Raw genomic sequence first — 15,021 nt, 5'->3', positions numbered from 1 at the left:
TTTTTTTTTTTCTGCAACTCATATTTGTTTTTCTTGGGTGTGGCTCCTGGACTAGATGGTGTGTATGTTCAAGATTTCTGGTATCTTCGACATTGAGCCTGTAATACGTGTCTCCTAGAAGCCAAAGTCTTCACTGGGCCAAATCTGGCCTGCCTTTCCACTCTGTTCATCACTCCTGTTGGGAAATCTCTTTGCTGATGATGAGATGCAATGCTGGGTCAAGGGTAGGAAAGTGCTGCCTCTTCAGAAGGAATCCTGATTAATTTTTTGAACTTTTCATGGAAAAATAACTCACATCATAAGCATGCAGCGCAGTGAGTTGTTTTGAAGAAAACATACCTGTGTAACCTGCATTCTAGAAGCACCCCATTCCCTCACTGTGCTTCCTTTCAGTCACTGAGGTTTCCTTTTAGTCCAACTTCTAGCATCATAGGTTACTTTTACCTGCTTTTGAGCTTTGTATAAATGGAATCAATATACTATGTATTTTTCTGGTGTCTGATTCCTTTAGCTCATGGTTATTTTGTAAGATTTTCCTCATGTGTACAGTTGTGATTGGTTTAATTTCACTGCTTTATAGTGCTGCTACAGCCATTCTGGTTCGTGTCCTTTGATGGTTTGTTTGTTTTTCTGTTAAATATATTTTGTTGGAACTACTGGATCATAAGATATGCACATGTTCAGTTTGAGTAGACACTGTCAGTTTTCCACTTTCTCATTTATACACGCTCCATCAGTGTATGAGAGTTCTGGCCGCTCTGCATCCTTATCACACCTGGTATTGTCCAAATGATTTTTAAAAACCTGTTCGTTCATTCATTCATTTGGTCACCTATTATGTGTGAAGTCTTAACCTAGGCCCTGGGGATGCAGTTCTGAACAGACAAACAAGGTCCCAAGATCCCTGCTGTTTTGGAAGTTAACATTCTGATGTAGAAAGTACAGAAAATAAAGTAATATAAAGGTTATTGCTTTGATAATAGAGTGGTGCAATGGAACGTGACCCTGAAGGACAGTATAAAGGGGTGGGGAGTAACTTTCCATTGGGCATCAGTGAAGGCCTATCTGAGGAAGTTTTACTGGCACTGAGACCTGAGCCATCCCTGCAAAGAAATGCAAGTAGAGAGAACGGCAACTGTCTAAGTCTGAGGGGACTAACAACCATGGTGTGCTTGAGATTCAGAAAAGCAGTCCTGAAGCGTAGGGATAGACCAAGACGGGGCAGGTTATGTAATCCAGGCCCAGAGAGCCTGCTGGTACTCCTGCCTTCTCAGCCTTTGGTAAATCATCCACCCTTGCATACAGATATGCTTATACTGGTCTCAGTGTATAGAGCTCATGATCTAGAAAAGGAGTGTTAAATTTAATTTTGGTTTAGTTTTTGAACTAGGATGCCTGCTTTAGTAAGCTAAAATATTGTCTCTATTTAAAATCATTGAAAGCATGGATCTGATGCCCTTAGATACACATGAATACCTGAGGAGTATGGAGATAGTCCTTCTGTATGCCAGTTTTTGGTTTGAAAAATGAGATCCCTGTGCCAGTGTAACCAAGTATCATAGATAATGTGACAAGTCAGGGCATCTATTCTTCAGTTAGATTATTCAAGAATTGTAGAAAATATGTTGCGTGAAAGTGAAAGTCACTCAGTCATGTCTGCCTCTTTGCAACCCCATGGACCCCAGGGACTCTTTGTGACCCCACAGTCCATGGAATTCTCCAGGCCCGAATACTGGAGTGGGTAGCCGTTCCCTTCTCCAGGGGATCTCCCCAACCCAGGGATTGAACCCAGGTCTCCCGCATTGCAGGTGAATTCTTTACCATCTGAGCCACCAGGGAAGAAAATGTGTTGGGAGATTCCAATTTGCTATAATATCACTCTCAGTGATATTCTGTATTTTTCAAAAATGATTGAACTTATTTACTTGCATCTTTTGTCTGTACCTCAGTAACCTATTTTGCCTGATTTCATTGTGGAAAGGTGAAAAGTTCCAAGGAACTTCTAATAGTTCCATGTTACATCTTCCATTAAAGGGAACATATATTGAAAGGAAGTTAGAGTTAATATATTCCCTTAGACATTTATTGAGATCCAAACACTTTTATTACTATTTTATCGAAAGATTATTGGATATAATGAATGCAAATGCATTTTTTACTTGAACCCAAGTCTCCAACCTGTGTTAACTCCTCGGTCTGCTGTTTGTTCATTTCTACGATGTATTTTGTAAAAATTAGATTGATTTTAGTAGTACTGTGTTGTGAATTACACCCTAAATGTTCCTAATAGTAATCATTGAGGCATCATTTGTAAGCTATGCATTTACTGACTCGATATCTTCTTTTGCTAATTAGTTTCCTCACAGTGTATTAAAAAAATGCATTTTTTAAAAGCCGAAAATTTTATGGGTCAGAATGTTCCCAAGTAGAATGTAGGACATAATGCTACTGGACTTTAGGAAATCAGCTTATTTAATCAGGATGTATATATACTGTTCTAATTCTATTGTTTTCGACATGGACTGAAATTATTGGTCCCTCTCTCAGTAAGTCACAGTATTCTGTCAGACTGGATTAAAAAAAAATTTTTTTAACCCAGTTTTGGCAAACTTTAGCTCTATAAGAAAAGCATTGAATTTAAAGGAAAGTTATTATTTTCTTAATAGAAAACTTAAGATGATGAATTGGCATTATTATTAGGACTAGTAGATTGTTGCTTCCAAATTGTAAAGATTGTTAAATATGTTTGGATTTTTCATTCACATTTCAGTATTGTCAGTAAAATGTCTTCTTTTTTTCATGTACTTTAATACAACTGTTTCTTTTCATCTATTCACAGTACTTATATCTAGGACCTGTCAGTTGCAAAGAAAAATACTCCTTCCAACTGCCAGAGCAGTACAGGTTAGTGACACTGGGGTTTTGTTTTGTTTTTAATGTAAGTGGAATGATACATTTGATAAAACCCATTGCCATTCCCCCAAATGTCTCTTGCATGTTTTTCCCTCCACCCCTTGGAAACCCTCATTTCATCCATCTTATCAAATAGCTATCCATTATTCAATATTCAGTTTAGAAAACCCCTCTAAGAAACCCTCCCGGAACAGTCAAAAGACCTGGGCCTTTGCCTTAGCCTTTCTGGCTCTTTCTCTTGGCTCTGTACTGTTAGTTGTCCTTCCGTGCATTTTTATTTCATCCCTGCCTAGGTTATAAATGTTATAAATGTTAAAACTACTGTTTCGCTGGCTTTTAGTTTCATGTTGGTAGATGTTTCTTATCTCATTATGCCTTGTGCCAAGTACTTCTAAATATCTGTAGTTTCTTATATTGACCTTTCTGTTTCCCTGGATAAGAAGAGATAAGGCACAGTACCAGATAATGCTGAATTGCCTATGTTTGATCTTCATAGAGCCTGAATTTTTCCTCAAAAAGTTTTTCTTCTAAGGCTACAATGTGTGGGAGTGTGGTAGGGGCAGAAAAGAAGGCTGAACCCATTGAAGGCAGGAACTGTGCCCTAGAATTCATCAGAGCTTGTCATGTTAACTCAGAGTTAGTGACTTTTACACAGGAGCCATGGCGTACTGTTCTGCAAGACTGAGGACCAGACAAACTTGTTCGTGGGTTGGCAGGCCATTGTTGGATCAAAAACTACACTACCAAACCTACAAGTGAGTGATAGAATTCTTTAGTACTGAAACTAATAGCTTCTCCAAGCTAAGCTGTTAATAACTTGTATCCAAAGTGTCCTAGTTATTGTAGGTTGAGGAGTGTATGTGTGTGTGCTTATGGATACTCAGTCATGTCTGACTCTGCGACTGCATGGACTGTAGCCCACCAGGCTCTTCGGTTCATGCGATTCTCCAGACAAGAGTACTGGAGTGGGTAGCCATTCCTTTCTCCAGGGGATCTTCCTGACCCAGAAAAGTGAAAGTGAAAGTGAACTCACTCAGTCGTGTCTGACTCTTTGCGACCCCGTGGACTGTAGCCCACCAGGCTCCTCCGTCCATGGGATTCTGCAGGCAAGAATACTGGAGTGGGTTGCCATTTCCTTCTCCGAGGGATCTTCCCGACCCAGGGATCGAACCCAGGTCTCCTGCATTGTAGGCAGACACTTTAACCTCTGAGCCACCAGGGAAGACCCATATGAAATGACAATAAGGCAGCAGGGGTTTGTTTAATGGAAGAAGATAGTAGCATAAATAGAGCAGCTAGTGATACAGGAAGACATTATGTCAGGTTAATAAAATTTTATATGTATGAGACTGTCTTACCTATTTCAGATAGGTTCTGTGTAATTCTGCATGATAGCAGGGTAGGATTAGATGTTACTATATCCTCTTCACCCAAGACTTCTCTGAACAATTTGATGTTGCTCTTGGGCAGCTTTCATGTCTTAGGAAGTGTTTGTTGTTCTTTGTGAATAACTGAGAGAAGTTAGGTTTCATAAGGAGGCCTCTGGATTAATCATCCATGCTAAAACAATTCATTTAACTCATTTCATCTACACTTGCATATGACTGGTATAGTGGTTTCTAGTATAATTGGTCAGCAGAGAAAAACTGTTCAGGAGATTTTCCAGTTAAAGAGCATATTCTTCTGCGCCAAGAGGTCTGAAGAGCTTGGCCCACCCTACGAGATTTCCTAACTTGTTTCTCTGTTATTTCCTAGAGAGATCAGTGTGAAAAGAGAAGGTTATTCGACTGAGATTCACATCCAAGTTGGACAGTTTGTGTTGATTGAGGGGGATGATGATGAAAATCCATACATTGCTAAAGTGGTTGAGTTGTTTGAAGATGGTGAGTTTGGGGGTGGAATGAAAAGCATTCCTTGTTGTGAATGATTGCGAAGTACTCCATGATGGGGGAGAAGGGTGGTTACTGATTCCTCTGCTCAGAGCGGTATATCGGGTGTGCATATGGGGTCACTTAAGCACCAGCTGTACCCTCTTCTACCTAGTGAACGTCTTTACTCACTAGAGCAGTACTGGGAAAGAGCGGGATTGGGGGGGGTGGGTCTCAATAATTTAGCTTGTCCATTGTTTTTAGGAGTGGGTGAGAATGGCCGGGAAGGCAGGATTGGTGAAGTGGAAAGGATGATTTAGGAAAGGGGGGAAGGGAAAAAATAGGTGATTTGCACTCTAATAGAAATGTGTCCTTTATTTTGGCATCAGGAAGTCAGTAATTTTGCATGCAAAGTTACTTTTACCGGGGAGTTCTTAAGTTGGATTGTGTATTAGTTGATTGATGTTCCATCAGAAAAACAAAAACACGAGGTGTGTTATTTACACAGAGGGACTTGTATTCAAGTGTTGAGAAGGTAGGAGAGCAAACATTGGTGCTTTCCAGAGATCAATAAGGGCAGAAAGCCACTACTGCCCTTAAAGCTGGAGAAACCAAAGGGAAAGGAGTGTTAAATGGGACCTGCAAGGCCACACTCAAGCTGCTGCTAATTTTCTCTGCTATTAACCCTCTGCAGAGTAGAGAAGAGCACTAAAAAGGAGAAATGGGGCAGAATTCCAAAAGGAAGATGAAGGATAACAACTTAAACTATATAAAACTGCCTCTTCCAAAAGCTAGGAGAAGAGTATGTAGTAGTTAGTCCTAGCCTGTGGCAGTTTGTGCCTAAAAGAACCGATAGAGTGGATGAAGATGTTTTACATTGCAGAGACAGAGAAGATTCTTCACCAAGTATGGAGGAGGACGTCATCAATCTAACGTCCACTAGGGGGAGCACGTCAGCAGGGTGGGCTTTTGTATATGTGGTTTGGACCTTTCTGTATAGATACTAGAATTTGTGTATTGTGCTGCATCAGATGGCTCCAGTCTTTCTCTGAAGCAAGATAAGGAAGACAGGAGGCAGTGATGATAGTGGCACTAATGCGTGTATGTGCTTTCACTTGGAGCTAAGACTGGTATGGAGTGATGTTAACAGCACATTACAATGATAAAGCTGAAGACTGCAAGCATATATTGGCCAGAAGTCATCTCAGTAGTTTATGCTCTGAGTCTTACTGGGAGTTTTCCACAGATTTGCAAAATTTGTTCAGCGCCTGTGATTAGAATTGCTCCTCTCAAATGCCTTTTATAATTTATTTGGTGACTGATGACACCATTGGGAATGGGGCAAAATGAGAAGAACATGGGTGCTGGGTAGAGTCAGCAAGCTGGTTGGTCCTGTGACCTTTGACACATCACTTAAGGTCTCTGTAATGGATTACTTTACCTGTAAATGGGAGACAGCCTTAGTGTCTGCCTTGTACAATTATTGTGAGGATTAAGGATAATGTATTAATCAAGTATTATCAAGTACTTCGCACAGTGTCTGGCACATAGGAAGTGCTTAATGAAATGTTATCGTGTTTTCTTAACCTTACCTTTTCCATCTGTCCTTCCTAGCTTCTGAACTTTATTCCAAAAAACGTGCTCGAGTACAGTGGTTTATCCGATTCTGTGAAGTCCCTATCTGCAAACAGCACTTACTGGACCGGAAGCCTGACACACAAGAGATATTCTGGTATGACAACCCGACCTGTGACAACAACATCAGTGTTGAGACCATCATTGGCTGTGTGCGGGTAGGTGGTACTTTGATCTTCAGTTCTATTGTGAAGCTTATTTATGACTTGACTCCTAAACTGCATGGCCTCAGACTAGCTTTAGTTTTCCTCAAAGAAATGAATTTTTCCTGTTTGTCATTGTCCCTGCTTGCCTGCCTACTTCCCTTTCAACAAATATTTACTGAAAGCACTTAACATGTGTTAGGACCCTTCGGGAGGACGTGACATTTAGGTTGTGACCTGAGGGAAGAGCAGAAATTGGCAAAAGTATCTCAGTGGGAAATTATATTTAGCTATGATTGTGGCAGGCATAAAGTATCATGAGGCTGAATATGCTTGCTTAAATGAGGACTAGTACAAAGAGTGCTAATTGCTATAGGCAAATATATGTTATGGGATTTTATGATAAATCAGGTTCTAATGAGGTGTAGGCTGAGCTGGGACACTGGAGACTAGGGTGTGGGTTATTTCTCAAGCTACTTCAGTTCAGTTCAATTCAGTTCAGTCGCTCAGTCGTGTCCGACTCTTTGCGACCCCATGAATCGCAGCACACCAGGCCTCCCTGTCCATCACTATCTCCCGGAGTTCACCCAGACCCACATCCATCGAGTCCGTGATGCCATCCAGCCATCTCATCCTGGGTCATCCCCTTCTCCTCCTGCCCCCAATCTCTCCCAGCATCAGAGTCTTTTCCAATGAGTCAACTCTTCGCATGAGGTGGCCAAGGTACTGGAGCTTCCTTCAGCTTCAGCATCATTCCTTCCAAAGAAATCCCAGGGCTGATCTCCTTCAGAATGGACTGGTTGGATCTCCTTGCAGTCCAAGGGACTCTCAAGAGTCTTCTCCAGCACCACAGTTCAAACGCATCAATTCTTTGGCGCTCAGCCTTCTTCACAGTCCAACTCTCACATCCATACATGACCACAGGAAAAACCATAGCCTTGACTAGACGGACCTTATTTGGCAAAGTAATGTCTCTGCTTTTGAATATGCTATCTAGGTTGGTCATAACTTTTCTTCCAAGGAGTAAGCGTCTTTTAATTTCATGGCTGCAGTCACCATCTGCAGTGATTTTGGAGCCCCCCAAAATAAAGTCTGACACTGTTTCTACTGTTTCCCCATCTATTTCCCATGAAGTGATGGGACCAGATGCCATGATCTTTGTTTTCTGAATGTTGAGCTTTAAGCCAACTTTTTCACTCTCCTCTTTCACTTTCATCAAGAGGCTTTTTAGCTCCTCTTCGCTTTCTGCCATAAGGGTGGTGTCATCTGCATATCTGAGGTTATTGATATTTCTCCCGGCAATCTTGATTCCAGCCCTGGTGACTCAGCTGGTAAAGAATCTGCCTGCAATGCGGGAGACCTGGGTTCGATCCCTGGGTTGGGAAGATCCCCTGGAGAAGGGAATGAAGGTTACCCACTCCAGTATTCTGGCCTGGAGAATTCCATGGACTGTACTGTCCATGGGGTCACAAAGTTGGACATGACTGAACAAGCTACTTAAGCCTTCCAAAATGGGTTTAGGTCATGATGTGATCATGTGGTGATTAGGCGTTTGGTAGGGCAAGGAAACCATGGTTTGGCAGGACTATAATCAGATTTTTCCAATCTATGGGCTCAGCATATTGTGTGCCACAAAATAACCTTTGAGTTAAATGAGTAAAGAAGTGAAAGGTGGATGTAGAAGTTGAAGCAGCTCGATGGGTGGATTTGGAAAGGCAGAGAAGGCGTTTAGGCGGGAATGAGCAGGACTGTGACAAGCCACAGTCGACTAGTGGTGGGAAGCCATTTTGAAGAGTACTGAAGACTCAAGATAAAGTGGGGTCAGATTTAGAACTCACTGCTAATCAGTTTAAGTAATCCGATCTTGCTAGAGTGGGTAACCACGGTAGGTTATTGAAGCATTGTAGACTATGCTTAGAGAAGTTTTTGTGGGGAAATCTGGCCTCGGTGAATAAAATGGATTGAAAAAACAACATGAGGCATTCGTATCAGTAAGGAGGAGTCTGGAAATATGCTATATCGTGTTCATGACTGTTTTATTTAGAAAAGTAATGTTCCAGGTAATGCAGGCTTACATGCTTTTTAATCATAGCACTCATAGAGCTTTCCTTGACTCTGTTGCTTCTCCTTTCTTTCTGTCTTCTCTCCTTCCTAAATTCAGGTAGTAGCGTTAGCCCCAGATGAAGTCATGCCTATAGATCTGAAAAATGAGAAGACATTCTTTGTGAAACTATCTTGGAATAAGAAAAAATTCAAACCACTACCTCCAGAAGTACTTGCTCAGTTGGATAAGCTTCAAGAAGACAATCATAGATACCAGAAGTCCATGGAAGCCAAAACTAAGAGTGCAGAAAGCCCTTCTTGGACCACAACAGAACATGCAGTCAAAAGGATCGAGTCAAGGCATTCCACTTCCAAATCTCGTCACACTGCTTCCCATCCTGTCACCCCAAGGGCGAGGAAGAGGCTGGAGCTCAGCAGTAAGTGTGAAATGGGTGATAATGGGCAGTATTCAGGCTAAAGGAAAATGGTGAAATATTAATTCATGCTACAATACAGCACTGAGTTATGCAGCATTGGGCCAAGTACTGACTGGACATATCTTGAAATATGTGTCATGTAAGATTGACCATTTTCATCATTTTAGTACAGTTCAGTGGCATGAAGTGCACTCGCACTGTTGTATAACCATCCTCATCTTCTTCTAAAACAGTCTTTCCAACCTTTAAGCAGTAACTTCCCATTCCCTCGTGCCCCATCCTCTGGCAACCACCTTTCTACGTTTTGTTTATTCTTGTCTCCTTTGTTGTAAATTAATTGACCATATATACTTGGGTTTGCTTCTGGGCTTTCCATTCTGTTCCATTGATCTGTGTGTCTGTTTTTAATGCCAAAACCAAACGATTTGGATTACTTATTGCTTTGTATTGGGTTGGCCAAAAGGTTCATTTGGGTTTCTCCATGCCATCTTACGGAAAAACCTGAATGATGCTTTTGGCCAGTCCAATAATATAGCTTCAGATCAGGGACTATGATGCATCCAGCTTTGTTCATCTTTCTCAAGATTGCTTTGGCTTGTTGGAGTAAGATTTACTTTTTTTTTAAGGCTGAATCATAGCCATTGTACATATGTACCACATTTTGTTTATTCATTCACCTGTCAGTGGACATGTGGGTTGCTTCCACCTTTTGGCTATTGTGACTAATGCTGCCACGAAATTGAGTTTACAAATACCATATCGAGCCCCTGCCTTCATTTTGAATATGTACTCAGAAGTGGAACCGTGACGGCTGCATCCATTTTCTTTTTACATTCTCATCAATAATACTAGAGTTCCATTTCCCCACGTGCTCACTAAGTATTTAGATCTTGTCATTTTATATTGTTATTTTCCGTGTCTTTGATTGTAGCTATCCTAATGGGTGTAAAGTAGTATGTCATTATTAACATTTTCTTAATGATTACTAATGTTAAGCCCTATAATCAGCTAATTCTTTAAGAGCCCAGCTACTAAGGTGACATTGCTTTTAGATCCTTATCGGAAGAACTAAGAGCTATATATATGTATTTGTTATAATCTTAAAACTCTTAAATTCATACTGATACTTCTAATCTACACCACAGGGTTCTTCCCATCCTTCCCACGTTGCATAATTCCAAATTGTAATTAATTTGTTATTCTTTATATTTTTAGAATATATTCCATTGAGGGAGTAATGTTACTTTGATTAAATATTTTTCTTCTGCTAATCGTTATTTATTGGTGATATACAGTTAAGTTCTTTCATTTATGTTTAGTTTTAGGGCTTTTCCCATCTTTGACTTTTAAAACATGTGAAACATTAGCACAGAGTCAAAATAAGACGAGTGTCCTCAGAGAAGCCCCATCCCTTTCTTTATCCTCTCACCCTGATTCTGCCTCATCTTTTTGTAATAAATTTTATTAGTTTCCGGTTTATTTTTCTCCTAATTTTATTTCCCATTATTTCTTAGCCAGTAGAGCATTATACTGGATGTATTATTTTCCCTCTTAACTTTTTTCACTAAAAATGTGTCTGGAAGCTACTCCATGGCCATTCTGTGAGCTCATCCTCATCCTATTATGTGTCCTTAATTTTTTTGTTTCTGTGCCAAGTTCATTGAGTAGTCTTGAAACTTCTTAGTATAATGTATGTTTCAGTTCAGTTCAGTTCAGTCACTCAGTCCTGTCTGACTGTCTGCAACCACATGGACTGTAGCACGCCAGGCTTCCCTGTCCATCACCAACTCCTGGAGCCTACTCAAACTCATGTTCATCGAGTTGATGATGCTATACAACCATCTCATTCTCTGACGTCCCCTTCTCCTCCCGCCTTCAGTCTTTCCCAGAATCAGGGTCTTTTCCAGCGATTCAGTTCTTCACATCAGGTAGTTTCAGCTTAAGCATCAGTCCTTCCAGTGACTGTTCAGGACTGATTTCCTTTACGATGGCCTGGTTGATTCTCCTTGCTATCCAAAAGACTCTCAAGAGTCTTCCAACACCACAGTTCAAAAGCATCAATTCTTTGGCTCACAACTTTCTTTATAGTCCAACTCTCACATCCATACATGACTACTGGAAAATTCGTAACTTTCACTAGGCAGACCTTTGTTGGCAAAGTAATGTCTTTGCTTTTTAGCATGCTGTCTAGGTTGGTCATAGCTTTTCTTCCAAGGAGCCAGTATCTTTTAATTTCATGGCTGCAACCACCATCTGCAGTGATTTTGGAGCCAAAAAAAAAAATGAAGTCTCTCACTGTTTCCATTGTTTCCCTATCTATTTCCCATGAAGTGATGGGACCAGATGCCATGATCTTAGTTTTCTGAATGTTGTTTTAAGCCAGCTTTTTCACTCTCCTCTTTCACTTTCATCAAGACGCTCTTTAGTTCTTCACTTTCTGCCATAAGGGTGGTGTCATCTGCATATCTGAGATTATTGATATTTCTTCCTGCAATCTTGATTCCAGCTTGTGCTTCATTCAGCCTGGCATTTCGCATGATGTACTCTGCATATAGGTTAAATAAGCAGGGATATACAGCCTTGACGTACTCCTTTTCCTATTTGGAACCAGTCTGTTGTTCCATGTCCAGTTCTAACTGTTGCTTCTTGACCTGCATACAGGTTTCTCAGGAGGCAGGTAAGGTGGTCTGGTGTTCCCATCTCTTTAAGAATTTCCCACAGTTTCTGTATGTTTAGGAGCTGAATATGAACATAATGAAACTTTCTGGAAATGGAGACGACTACTAAAGAAATAATTTGTACAGTCACCATTTAGAAATAATTGCGGTATTTTTTTCACTGTTGATTTTGTAGGACCTTGAAAGTTAGGGTAAGAAATTTAAACTTGACACGGTGACATAATTAGATGTGGCAGTTATGAGGAAAATATTATGGATTGTTTTTGACAGAAAGATGGGGAAATGAGACATAAGGGAGACTAGGATATTGGGACATTCTAGAATGCGTTATCCTCGTACTTGCCGCACAGGTGCCAGCTGACTTCTTGCCTTGCCTGCAGCAGCAGTTCCACACACACCCTGTGCTGTGGCTGAAGTGAACTCCGCCCAGTGCTTTCCTGTCTCGCTGCCTTAGCTCACATCAATCTCAGTTATTCTCTTCACTTGTCCCCCTCCTTCCCCTTTCAACTCTGTTGAAATTTTGCCTTTCTTTCAAGGCCTGTCTCAAGAGCTGTATTTATTAGTGTGCAAGCGAGCTAAGTTGCTTTATTCGTGTCCGACTCGCTGCGACCCTATGGACTGTAGCCCGCCAGGCCTGTCTGTCCAGTGGATTCTCCAGGCAAGAATACTGGAGTGGCTTGCCATGCCCTCCCTGCAGGGGATCTTTCTGACCCAGGGATCGAACCCACATCTCCTGTGGTCTCCTGCGTTGGCAGGCAGGTTGGTGACCATTAGAGCCATCTGGGAAGCCCTATTTATTAGCACTAGATGCTTTAGGATCATTATTAAACTTGGTATTATAGACATTTATGCATCTCATCTGCCCTGTTAGACTAGAGTATCTTAGGATGGGAACCAGGATTGGGTCTCATTCAACTTTTGTCTCCTAGCACCTGGTATATACCTTGGCATTTTAATAGTTCTATTGAGCTATTCGTCTATGAATGAATGTCCAGGTTCTTGATGCCTTTGATCATGATGAAATTGGAGGAGCCCCAAATGTGGTTCTGTGTACTCTCAAAGCCCAGTTGATTGCCTGCAGGATCCATCTCTCCACTGGTATAATCTGGGTTAAGAAAAAAATGTAAGGCCTTGGTGTTACTCAACAGAGCCATTGGAATAAATTTCAGATGGGGTTGAATGGGGCTTGAGGATGTGCCGTATCACCCTGGTTGAGAACAACTGTTCTGGGAGATTACTTCATGGAACACCTGATGTTTGAACATTTATCTATGAAGGCTGAGTTAACTGTTTCAGCTAGCAAAATTATCCTTAGAATTTAAGAGAGAGACTAAAAATATAAGAGCTGCCTGACCTGGGAAAAGATAGTATAGAATAATTCCAAATATGGATAACTCATGTCTTTGTATCACTTACTGGAAGAATTTATCTCTAAAGAGATTAGCAATCTGTACAGTGCTTGTTATAAAATTCACACACTGTCTATAGTGATTTCTCTTGAACTTAGGTTTCCCTAGGACTCCTAACACAAGGATTTCCCAGGCAACTTCGTGTGCCTCATTGGATTCTCCTGGAAGAATGAAACGGAAAGTGGCCTTCTCTGAGATCATGTCACCTTCAAAGAGGTCTCTGCCTGATGGTTCTCAGACCTCATCTCCAGCTCTGAAAACCCCAGAGAAAACTAGAGACATTCAACACTCCTGTACCAAAGATGCCAGGAAGACTTCACCTGATCATGGCATGATCCTGAGAACTCGAGTCCCAGCTTTGAAAGCAACAGAGACTAGTGAAGAAAGAATACTTACTCCTACCAGCAGGGGACGGAAATCCTCAGTGGTGCCTTCTGTGATTCTGAAACCAGAATACATCAAAAGAAGGTGACTGGGGATGTTATCCTGCCTCCCACAGAGCAAATCAAGATCCTTCACATGATGGAAATGTGTGGGTCACAGCCAGTGAATCTGTCTATGTCACAGAATCACCAGCTTTTCTAAAATCCAGATTTCTGAGCCTCTCCCCAGATGTAGTGAATCCGTCTCAAAGTGTTGGGCCCAGGAATGTGTATTTTTGAGACACTCTTAGGACAATTCTGATTTACCCAGCTTTCCTTTGGGGATTGCTGCTCCAGAAGATAATTCCCAGACCTGAATTGCTTCACAGTCTTGGATTTCATTGCTTGCTTGGCTCTTAACCACACTTTAATGGTGATTTTCTTAGTCAGTTTCTTTCTGTTTTTTAAAACCGGAAACCATTTTCAGATACATAAAATACAAGAAGATAATGCAGAGTTGTTACTCTGAAGTTTGACACTGGGCATTGTCTGTACATAATGGGCTGTACAGACATGACAATCCTGAAATTTTAGTGTTTCCTGCTCAGAAACTCTAGCACCTGGCTTTTCTGATTTTATTTGGTTTCCTTTTTTTTTTTTTTTTTATGTATCATTTTTAATGTCTTTGTTGAATTTGTTACAATATTTCTTCTGTTTAAGTTTTAGATTTTTAGCCCCAAGTTATATGGAATTTTAGTTCACCAACTAGGGATCAAACCTGGTTTGATCAAGCTTGCACCCCCTGCATTGAAAGGCAAAGTCTTAACCACTGAACTTCCAGTAAAGTCCTTTACCTAGATTTCTTGATAAATGCTTTGCATTGAGAGTACACCTGCATTGCTACTAACCTTGAGTAGAGAGTAAATTTTTTTTTTTTGAGTAGATAGTAAATTATAGATACATCAGAAATTTAAAAAGAATAAGAAACTCTGTGTAGAGTTAGTATTAATGTATTCTGATTTCTAGTTGTGGAGGTGATGAGTCTACTTTAAATGATAAGCTTTTGGCAAACTTTAATCTCTGGGTTTGAGTCAAACTTCCATTATAAACTTCTTGGCAAATTTTGCTTAGCTCCTTCCAAAGTAGCTGCCGAAAGAATAAGAGCCTGTTAGGCTACCTGACTCGCTTCCAGTCCTGCTGCTGATAGCTGGCACCCAAAACCGCTTTCCGTAATCTTGCTGTGATATCTTGCAGGGAGGGTAAAGAACCAGAAGTTCGGGATGAAGCTCCCTCTACTTCCCGTATACGCAGGAAGAGTTCTATCTTGACTTTGAATCGGATTAGGCAGCAGCTTAGGTAAGACTGCTCCTTGGCGGGCAGAAAAACATCATTGCCATCTGTGAAATCTATAATCCTGTTTCTTAAATCTTCTTAACATTTCTTGTTTATTTGCTAATCCATTGAAATTTACCTTTACCTAGTATGTCTGGAATTGTGTTAATTTCACATAAACATCATAGTTTGAAAGGGACA

General features: G+C 40.8%; 1 protein-coding gene across 2 annotated transcripts in view; it reads left to right on the top strand.

Moving 5' to 3' along the window:
• ORC1 (origin recognition complex subunit 1) overlaps window positions 1–15,021 on the top strand; it is a 35,834-nt gene that overhangs the window by 1,981 nt on the left and 18,832 nt on the right. Inside the window, exons 2-8 of one of the 2 annotated variants that reach the window (XM_060409160.1) lie at window positions 2,840–2,904; window positions 3,569–3,668; window positions 4,669–4,796; window positions 6,396–6,578; window positions 8,725–9,039; window positions 13,225–13,594; window positions 14,743–14,844. In XM_060409160.1, coding sequence (XP_060265143.1) covers window positions 3,574–3,668; window positions 4,669–4,796; window positions 6,396–6,578; window positions 8,725–9,039; window positions 13,225–13,594; window positions 14,743–14,844 — 1,193 coding nt within the window. In that variant the 5' untranslated portion in view covers window positions 2,840–2,904; window positions 3,569–3,573. Of the gene's footprint in view, window positions 1–2,839; window positions 2,905–3,554; window positions 3,669–4,668; window positions 4,797–6,395; window positions 6,579–8,724; window positions 9,040–13,224; window positions 13,595–14,742; window positions 14,845–15,021 lie in introns of both variants that reach the window. The other variant, XM_060409162.1, reaches the window with a different exon arrangement.

This window comes from Ovis aries, chromosome 1 (genome assembly GCF_016772045.2).
Source record: "Ovis aries strain OAR_USU_Benz2616 breed Rambouillet chromosome 1, ARS-UI_Ramb_v3.0, whole genome shotgun sequence".
NCBI lineage: Eukaryota > Metazoa > Chordata > Mammalia > Artiodactyla > Bovidae > Ovis > Ovis aries.
Note: the sequence above shows the minus strand (reverse complement) of the source record. Positions and strands in the feature narration are given on the sequence as shown.